The sequence below is a fragment of the Amblyomma mixtum genome, chromosome 2 (genome assembly GCF_055824585.1).
Source record: "Amblyomma mixtum isolate Tamu chromosome 2, ASM5582458v1, whole genome shotgun sequence".
Lineage (NCBI taxonomy): Eukaryota > Metazoa > Arthropoda > Arachnida > Ixodida > Ixodidae > Amblyomma > Amblyomma mixtum.
In genome coordinates this window covers 24,242,069-24,252,389 of record NC_143013.1, presented here as the reverse complement: position 1 = coordinate 24,252,389, position 10,321 = coordinate 24,242,069, and the positions used below count along the sequence as shown (strand labels likewise).

The following is a 10,321-nucleotide window of genomic DNA, read 5'->3' as shown; positions in this document are numbered from 1 at the left end:
TGGTGCTCTGAACGCTGCCATAGCGATATAGGTACCAATATAGGCACACGCCTTATGCACTGGAGGTGAAATGATGGCTAAAGGTCTGCTCAAAGTTTTTTTGTGCAAGGAAATAACCATTTCACAGTGCTGTTTAAGTTAAGAAATGATGCCTGTACAGTTTATTCATTCGTTGTGTTAGTAAGCCATTAGTAAGAAAATATACGTATAAACATACAAAAATATAGCAAGACTAGCCGAAGTACTATGCCTTGTTCATGAGTATCATAGAAATGCCCGTAATATTCATCATGCTTCCTCTTTTGAAGAGTCTGCCCCCTTCGGAGAGTCTGCCCCCTTCGGAGAGTCTGCCCCCTTCGGAGAGTCTGCCCCCTTTGGAGAGTCTGCCCCCTTTGGAGAGTCTGCCCCTTTTGGAGAGTCTGCCCCCTTTGGAGAGTCTGCCCCCTTCGGAGAGTCCGCCCCCTTTAAAGAATCAGCCCCCTTTGAAGAATCAGCCCCCTTTGAGGAGTCTTCCCCTCCTTTCTTGCTCCCTGCTTTTTTTGATGACTTCTTCGGCAGTGCAGATGATGGCCTGCAAAAATCCGCACAGATATGACTGCAATGTACAGGCAGAAATTTTATCTTTTATGGTGAATAAGCTGCCAAGGCTATCACATGCCAAACAGTAAATATGCGTTTGCTTGAGCAGAGAAACTAAAACCCCAACATGCTATTTGTTTATATTTGCTTCTTTAATAATTCAAGATTCATTAGTTATCCCCGACTGCATTTTCCCAGAAAATCAAGCTGAGGTAGAAAGGAATGTGTAGCTCATAAAACTGTGTGACACACTTTTGCCTTACCTTCTTGAGTTTCGTGCATGAAAATAAAGTGTGGTTTACTGTCATATCTGTACATAATATTCATGCAGGCACAGCAGTTACCGCCAAAAAAGAAGTTAACAAGAAATTACGAACAATTTGTTGATTGGCACCATGATGTCATTAGTCAGCTTTATAACGCATTACAAAGTTATCAGAATCATATAGCCCCAAAGCAAATATATGTGGGACCTGAAGCCAACCAAGTGAACACCATGCAGGGTGAACAGTCCACTCTGAAACCCTAGTAATCATGTGACCCAGGAATGTCAGGAGAGAGAACAGTAATTTACGGGTAACGGACAACTTGGCCAGGGCTACGGCTACTCATAGCAAGAGCGAGTTCAACTTTGAAATATTGCGATGATATTTTAACAGTATGTAGAAACGTGATCACAATACAGCTGACTCTCAAAAGTCAATTTGAAGGCTAACAAAATTTGCTTGAATTATACAGAGTTAAAATTAATGCAAGAGTTTTTAATCCACTTGCCATCAATGGGAGTAAAGTGTCAGTTCGAATAAACTGGTAGTTTGAATTAAGTAATTAAAACTTTAACATGGGCTAATTGGTTCATATTTGAAGCATTAGAGGGCAGCGCAAAAAGACAACGCAGACGTTCTGTGCAGTCTTTTTTCACTGCCCTCTAATGTTTCTAATGAATTAAGCAAGTTTGAATTAACAGGGAGTCTATCATATAAATCGTGGAAGAACATACGTAACATATGCATGCAGTCAAAAGGAGGCACGGGCCAGTCTAGGCGAGTGAGTGGTGGACTGCGCCTTCATATGTTGGCCACACTGAGCCAAGCTAGTCTCGCTCACCCTTGGAACTCTTCCCCTTCGGCCAGAGTGTCGGGAAGCAGAGCCCCCCGAGTCTCGGGCAGGAAGAGCACAGTAAGGCCACTTGTGATGCAGATGGCCCCATACACGCCAAAAGGCACACTTGGATGCGTTGCATGGCCCTGCACACGACGTGAAGCAGCTATGAAACATAAGGTCACCTTACAGGTATATTACTACCGTAAAATTCCGAACAAGCGCCCCCACCCTTGCAAGGGCCCCCCCCCCCCCTAACTTCACTGTCAATTTCACATTTCCGCGCCTTTCCGGGAAAGCCCCCCCCCCGCACGCGTTCTTGTAACGTACCGCGCCCAAGCAACACTGGTCTGCCCCACCCAGTTCAAGAATCCAATCCAATCCTGCTTTTCAAGCCATTCGCATGCTCATTTGCACGCGCCATTTTTCTTGTTTTGGCGTTGTCGAGTTCGCGATGCCGGTGCATTCATACTCAGTGGCGAAGAAAGTTGAGGTCGTACAATGGCATCGATAAAACGGAAGAAACCTGCACCAAACGTCTTGGCATTTCAAGCTCGACCGCACACGGATACGGGAATGGGACAATTTCAAAAAGATGCTTCAGCATAACTGCGGGAGAGCAAAACATCGAAGCTGAGTAACGGCGCCCCAGTTTTCAGTGAACTCGTGGACGATGCGCTCTTCGAGTTCTTCAAGCGGGAAACAACGGCAGGACGTGCAGTTAGTAACCGGCTTCTCTCTGAAGAGGCTGTCAGAATAGCCAACAACACGCAGTTGGGAAACACTGTAGCCGTGGCGCCAGAAGACCGGGGTGGGCTTCAAGTGGAATGCTGTGAACTTTTTTTTTTTGCGACTCACTTGGAGGAGTCTTTTGATGGTTTTGAGAGTGATTGACATAGCAGTCATAAATCTTTCACTCAATGAAGTTCATGTTGCTAGAGATAAATAAAATCTTAAATCCATGTGCAGTGCACTTTTTTTTTCTGGCGTGAAAAAATCGCCACCATCTTGAATTTTGGCGCCGTTCCGGGATAGCGCCCCCTCCTACTTTGCCAGTGATTTCGACTTGCTGGAGGGGGGGCGCTTGCTCGGAATTTTACGATATACTGCATTGGCAGCATAGTTTCTTTTGACCAATAGGTGCAACGTTAAAGGTGCACTGAAGAGGAATCTGAACTCGTCTTTCTGCCGCGGGAACTCGATCTACACGTTCTGAGCATTCTTAGAAACTGCGACTTATTGCCCTGTGTGGCTGATTTCCCTACTTAAATCGAATTAACGTCCAGCTCCCGCCTTTATTTTTTTAATTCTCCCCGTACGGTGGGCGGAGTCGACCAACGCGTGGAGGGCCTTTCAGCCAGCTCTGTGGAGGCTTTGCTTTCGCTTTATTTTGTTTTTTAGGTTTCCATGAATAAATAGTTTCATTCGCAGGTAATATAGCCGCAAAATAAGCCCGCAGAAATAAAAATACGCACGGACTATTTGCTACTATGGATTACTACGTATTACTCCGCCGAAGGCAGAGCGGCAAGCCGCCACGGGACTGGGTGAAAGGCACTCCACGCATTGGTCGACTCCGTCCACCGTACGGGGAGAATTAAAAAAAAAAGGCGGGAGCCGGACGTTAATTCCATTTAATTAGGGAAATCGGCCACACAGGGCAATAGATCAAAGTTTCTAAGAATGCTCAGAAAGTGTAGATTGAGTTCCCGCGGCAAAAAGACGAGTTCAGATTCCTCTTCAGTGTACCTTTAAGGAACTGGAAGAAAGTCCTGAATTACCCGAAAGTCGAGTTATTAAATGCACCCCACCCCTCCCCCCCTTCTTCCTGTTTCCGGAAAAAGAAACTGCCAAAAGTGCAATGAAGCCTTATGAGGAGGCTGCACTACACAAAAACTGAAAAGCCTGCGACGAGCACAAAGCTTCCATGAGCTCCACGTGCAAAGAAAATGATCAGCGTCGCGCACGTCAGCATCTGAACGCAGCACACACAGCTCAGTTCGGACAGCTGGTGGAGAGCAGCCAACAGCTGCCGTCGCCACAGGTTGGCTGCGAAGTTTGGAAACAAACTATACGGTCAGGCTCCCTTATGGCCTAGCAACTAGGGCCCTCTGATTGTTGTTCAGCCTTCCACTGTGCGCATGTCAGGGGTACGCAGGTTACAATGCACTATGCAAGAGGCGGGATTTTTTACACGATTGGTTGCCTTGGCAGTGACACCTCAACCTGGCCCCTTCGGGGGTCCCATGCAAAATTCCGAAAGTGGATTTTCCTGTATATCACAACTGACCAAAATGAGATGGCGGAACTCAGGCTAGAGGAGTTGTGAAAGTGACAGGATGAGTGCCATGGGTGTGAGAGTTAAGTATGTAACACAATGTGAAAGGATCAATTCAAAAATATTTCACACTTCATGAGATCAACTGCGGTAGGTGGGAAAGCTTATGTGCAAAATTTGCATGAGGTCCCAGCCTAGGAGCATCTGAATGCGATCGCCCCACATGATAAACAACGGAGAAGAAAGCAAAGAGGACATCTCAGTATTGTTTTCCTGCCACTTTAACACTGATCACTGAAAATACGGTCAGATACTTGGTCGGATTTATGAATTGGTTGGTCCAGTATTCGAATAACAAACATATTCGATTTGTGTTCAAAATTTTAAATATTCGCACACTACCACTTATCAAAAAGCTAAGACAATCAGATGCTTTTCAGCCAAGCTCGGAAAGCTGTAAGATGAATTGGGAAGTGCGAGTGAAAGCTGTGGTTCTGCGCACTTGAAAGAAGGGAATTGCTGTATTTACACGTATATGACGCGAAAACGGATAAAATGCGAGAGGAGAATTTGAGACCTCAATAAAGAAAAAATATCACAATTATAACGTGATCTCAGCCTGTTCAAGCAACTACAAGCCAAAGGCTCAGAAAAAAAGGACATGGAACAGCAAAACACAGACGAAATGGATACACAGATATTATTTGAGAGGTAACACTTCAGAAATGCATAGCAAAGCCGCCGACGTGCCAATGCAGGCACTCTCCCATGCAGCAGTGGCTGGCTGCTGCATGTGCCATCCCTACTGCATGTTTTGTGCTGCCAAGCTCTGTGCCCCTTTGCTCTTCTTTCCTTTCCCTACACCACTCGACTCTCTCAGTGCCTTCTCTTTCTCAACAACCTGTGTCATCTTCTTTTCATGTTCATAACTGCCTTCCCCTTTTTTGCTCCTGTGTGCCACACATCCCCAAGGCCTTCATAAAGCTAGTTTCTCCTCGCAACTTGGGAGTCCAGTGGTGAAGTTCACTGCAGCTATTTTGAGGAGCAGCAAAAAAACCAATCGCATTGTATTCATACCTTGGTTCCGAATATAACGAGAGAAGCGTTTCAAACCGATGTAGTAAGGAAAAACATGTGTTACATTTGTGTAAATACGGTATGTGACACGTGGCATTCAGATAATGCCGACACACACTGTTTATTTATAAAATTTTCTAGACACATACATACATCATCTTGTATTTTGGATTCCACTCACCAGCTCCTTGACAAAGGGTGCTATGATGGCACCAAACCGGGCGATGGTAGAGCTGGAGCCCACACCCACGTTGCGCACCACTGTTGGGTAGATCTCGGCCGAATAGACGTATAGGATGCCGTACGAGGCTGTGATGAGAAACTTGCCCACCATGGCAAACGTTATCTTCAGCCACAGCGTGCCTGAAAAGGCAAGAAAGGAAATAGTTCAAGGGTGCTGGAGGAATGAGAAGAACTTCATTAAAACAATGAGCTAAATTCAACAGTTACTGAAAACACCAAAGGCTAAAGTCGTTGATGGTAATGCGCTTTCTGTGCGAGTTTCAAATAATTTTTATGCTTAAGAAGTTAACAAAAATAATTGCTGTAGTGAAATATCCCTGTGGTGTGGTACTTACTACTCACGTAAAACTTGTTGCGAGGCTAGTAGGTGCATTTTCATCGGTAACAAGTTAGCGCAACATAGGACGAACACAAGAGAGGCAGACAGAACAATGCAGACAGGAAATGTGTCGTCCTGTCTCCCTCTCTCATGTTAGTCTTATGTTGCGTCAACTTGTTGCCGAAGAAGATCACTGTGGATATTACGAATGAAATGCCGCTGCTGTAGCTCAGAGGTTACAGTGCTTGGCTGCTGGCCTGAAAGACACGGGTTCAATTCTGGCCGTGGAAGTTGCATATCGATGGAGGCAAATTGATAGAAGGAGGCCCACGTTAAATAACCTCAAAAGATCGAAATTGTCCAGAGCCCTCACCCAAGGTATCACTCATACTCGGAGTCACTGTGGGATGTTAAATCCCATAAAATGATAAAACAAACCATTCCATACGAGACGCAAAGATTCGTGTTCAGCTGTGTTGCAGGAATATCTCGAGGAGGATATTGGCGGGATTACTCAAGCAAGAAAGCTTCGCATAAACTACTGCAATTCATCTGCCCTTTCTTCAATTTCAGTAACTGTTCTTTGGTGTGAGTTTTTCTAATTTTTCTACAAGGCGGTGAGGCTAAAGTAACAAAGTAGAAATCCTAAACCTTCAGCCTCTAGTCATGCTGAACAATTAGATGGGTCAGTTTAGTTGGATTGACTGAGAACCAAAAGGACTAAACAAAATAAATTCTCACTCATACCAACTTGCTGCCCTTTAATCAAATGATGAAAAAAGCAAAAAACAGAACATGCTTTCAAGGGCTTTTTTACGGTTTGTGTTTACCATGGCTAACTGCAGCTGAGTGTGCAACTTCAAAAAGATTAATGCATTTTAGGTGATATCTTCACAATAATTACTCCTCTAGCAAAGGCAGATACAAACAGCCCAAAGAAAAGATATACAGGCACCTTAGCAGAAGCAAATGATATCACAGATTACTTAAGAGAGGGACACGAACGCACTTCCTGAGAAGAAGATGGTGACAATACAGGCCAATCCGGCGAGTAGCATGCAGCCACTCTGCGACCAGCGTCGTCCCATTTTCTGGATCAACAATATGGAGATCGCATAGGCCGGGAACTCCACAGCCCCAGCTATGGCAAAGTTGAGGTACGGGTTGCCTCCCAGGTCGTTGGTGTTCAGCGACATGGCGTAGTAAGTGAAAGAGTTGACAAACCTGCGTGACACACATGGAAATGACACAGGGTCCACTGCTGAAGCACAAATTTTAAGCCTACTAAATGTGTAGCCAGATACAAAGCAAAAACGAAAAAGTAACACTTGAAAATGGAAATAATGATATTAAAGAAATGAAAAACATGAAACCAGTGCTCAACTTCCTCCTCATATTATCTTCGTAGCCCTAAACTCTGTTCAATGCTATACTATGCTGGGAGACCCAGTGTGTATACCATGTGTTTAGTATATATGGTAGATAAAAAGAGGATTGGCTGTTAATGAAATGAAGCAGATTCATGTGACGAATCAAGCAGGAAGATGTTTCATTCATTGTTTGAAAGTTAAGAATATTTGCACAACCCTACTATTTATGATCAGCAGCAACCATGAAAGACAATGCGCTTTAAAAAGAGGCCTCACCAGCAGAAGTAAACAATGAGAGTTCTCTTCCTCAGCGTAGGCATCTTGAGCAGGTCAAACACTGTCGCTTTGCCAAACACATTTTTCGGCTGTTCCTGCATGATCAAAGGGGCAAAATCATGCAGTGCAGTCAAAAATAAAGTAAAATCACAGACCTTAAAGGTACACTGAAGAGGAATCTGAACTTATCTTTTTGCCGCGGGAACTCGATCTACACGTTCCTAGCATTCTTAGAAACTGCGACTTATTGCCCTGTATGGCCGATTTCCCTAATTAAATCGAATTAACGTCCGGCTCCCGCCCTTTTTTTTTAATTCTCCCTCGTACGGTGGGCGGAGTCGACCAACGCGTGGAGTGCCTTTCAGCCAGTCCCGTGGCGGCTTGCTGCTCTGCCATCGGTGGAGTAATACGTAGTAGTCCGTAGTAGCAAATAGTCCGCGCATATTTTTATTTCTGCGGGCTTATTTTGCGGCTATATTATCTGTGAATGAAACTATTTATTCAAGGAAACCTAAAAAACAAAATAAAGCGAAAGCAAAGCCTCCACGGAGTTGGCTGAAAGGAACTTCACGCGTTGGTCAACTCCGCCCATCGTACGAGGGAGAATTAAAAAAAAAGGGCAAGAGCCGGACGTTAATTCGATTTAATTAGGGAAATCGGCCATACAGGGCAATAAGTTGCAGTTTCTAAGAATGCTAGGAACGTGTAGATCGAGTTGCCGCGGCAAAAAGACAAGTGCAGAATCCTCTTCAGTGCACCTTTAAAAGATGAATACCGGTCAGGAATGGAAGTGAACACACAGACTTCACAGGAGCACGGGAGATTACTTAAAAGCGATCAACTCATTTCAAGCTCTTACTTTTGGATACACCATAGAACCTTGTCATAATGAAATGGGTTATAACCAAATAATGAATAAAATGAAGGAATGACGATTCCCCTTGGAAACTCAGTCAACATGCGCTACAACGGAGTAATTGCAGGGCCCTTTCAACTTCGTTATAGCGTAGTTCAACTGCACAGTAACTTCTTAATTCAGGCAGTTCATTCAAAGAATTTTCAGTGGTCCCAAAATATGAAATGCAAATTTTGCTGGAGAAGCCAGTGTGCTTCTAACCAGATAAATTGCCAACAGAGTAAGCAAACATTGCATTGCCTCCAGTGAAGCACCAGTCTGCGAAATGGAAACTTGAACATTCAGTTTTTAGTCTGCTTGCCCCGTTGCAGATCTGTTAGTTTTAGGTGCTCCACTCAGCTAACTTTCCTTGCCTCTCCCTCTGGAGAAAGCTCCAGCATGAGCACTCATGGGTGTGGTGTCATCATTCTTTGGTTGCGGTGACTGTTCGCTTCCTTCATATGGTGATGTGACAGGTATAACAGTAGAGGACATGCTGCAAATACAACTGTCACTCTGCACCTAAAGGCATGCCGAAACAGAGAAAGCTAACTAGGAAAGAAAAAGTCTACTAATCAGCTGTGAAATTTAAGAAGTCAATACATTCTAAAACCCAGCACTAAGAGTTGCATATCCTTTGTCAACCTTTTCCATGCTTCATGCGTATCAAGTAGATTGCAGCGTGCCTGAGGGCAAACTTCACTGACAAGCTGTGACTGGCCGTGCCAGTCGAGTTATAATGAAAAATATGCGTGAACAAATTCTGCGAATATTTTTAGAACTGGCGTGGCCACAATTCTGGCAACCAGAGTTGATGAAAGCCACGACAAGTCATCCCTGTCCCTTGTCATAACAGCAGTGAATTGTTAATCTTGCTCAGCAGACCGATGCTGGCTCTGAAGTGCTGAGACCTGTTCTAAAACATCTTGCACTCCTAAATTTCAAACCAGTTTGATTCTTATAATAACAAGATGAATACATAAATTGTGTCATTTGGTGACTGCTACTTGAGCATAAATATGCAGATTTGTTGAATTTAAAAGAAAAATTCTTGGAACATCAATTTTGTTCAAAATAAGTGCTCCAGAAGTAGCAAATTTCAGCTTAAAGACATATTCATACCACATAGCTGCAATGTTAATAGCTTGAAATTTCTATTTTTGCCATTTTCTTCAAAGTTTTACAGAAGTTTACAGCAAACATCAACAAAAATACCTATACGTAGTCGCAAACATTTGGTCCTGAAAAATATCCTGCAGTTGGCTACTGGAATCTGTACTTCTATATCCTTAATATCAAATAAATTACTTAAATATCAAGCAAGCACAAGTAAAAGCAACAGAAGAGGCATTCTTCATACAATGAATATAATCCTACACTTACTGCCCTTCTTTGCTTCAAGATAATCTCCCACAGCCCAAAGAACATTATACGCCCTTCCATATAAAATTCAGTAAACTGTTTTTAATACATAGCCACAAGTCATTCTGTATAAAAATAGCTGCTCCGTAGCTCAAAACAGTGTTTTCACCAGTATATTCACCTTATCAAACTCCTTTTTCAGAAGTTCGAACTTGAGTTCAGCATCCTCCTTGTCCTTTTCATTACGTTCCACAGCTTTCATGATTATCTTGCGGGCACGGGGGAATTTCTTGTTGGCCATGAGCCACCTTGGAGACTCTGGAAGAACCCTGCAATGGCCAGCTTCACTGAACAACAGAGATTGGCACCAAATGCACAGTCATGTTCCTATATTCCATGTTCACATGCCGTGGAATCAGTTCCTTGTGCAAGTTGCATCATACAGGAAACTAATATAATGGCGGAAAAGACACGTGACCGTAACAAGATCTTGCTGCTTAGGCACACAGTGAAGCACAAAGATAGATGACAGAACAAAGTGCTGTCGGATGACAGAACAAAATGCTGCCCTCTGTCATGTGCAAAGGATAACGGCTGCGTCACTATCATGAACCACCACGAGGGAAGCATACCGCTGGCATAAATCACACAGCCAGCTGCTGCATCGCTGCCCTATTGCCCTTTAAGTGGCAGCACACAGGACTAAATGACCTGTTCATTTCTACGGCGAACGTTTGAGAGCACTGCAATCGCGGCACACAAGCGGGCGTGTCAAGTGGTATTTTTTTGTATTTTGCGGGCACCTCAAGTGAGCGAAAAGA

At 43.9% G+C, this 10,321-nt stretch overlaps 1 protein-coding gene across 1 annotated transcript in view; it reads right to left on the bottom strand.

Moving 5' to 3' along the window:
• Window positions 1–288: 288 nt before the first annotated feature.
• LOC149358704 (organic cation transporter protein-like) overlaps window positions 289–10,321 on the bottom strand; it is a 103,838-nt gene continuing 93,805 nt past the window's right edge. Inside the window, exons 6-11 of the mRNA XM_089567574.1 lie at window positions 9,682–9,829; window positions 7,244–7,338; window positions 6,607–6,821; window positions 5,217–5,398; window positions 1,687–1,826; window positions 289–571 (exon numbers count right to left, since the gene is read on the bottom strand). Coding sequence (XP_089423700.1) covers window positions 289–571; window positions 1,687–1,826; window positions 5,217–5,398; window positions 6,607–6,821; window positions 7,244–7,338; window positions 9,682–9,829 — 1,063 coding nt within the window. The remainder of the gene's footprint in view (window positions 572–1,686; window positions 1,827–5,216; window positions 5,399–6,606; window positions 6,822–7,243; window positions 7,339–9,681; window positions 9,830–10,321) is intronic.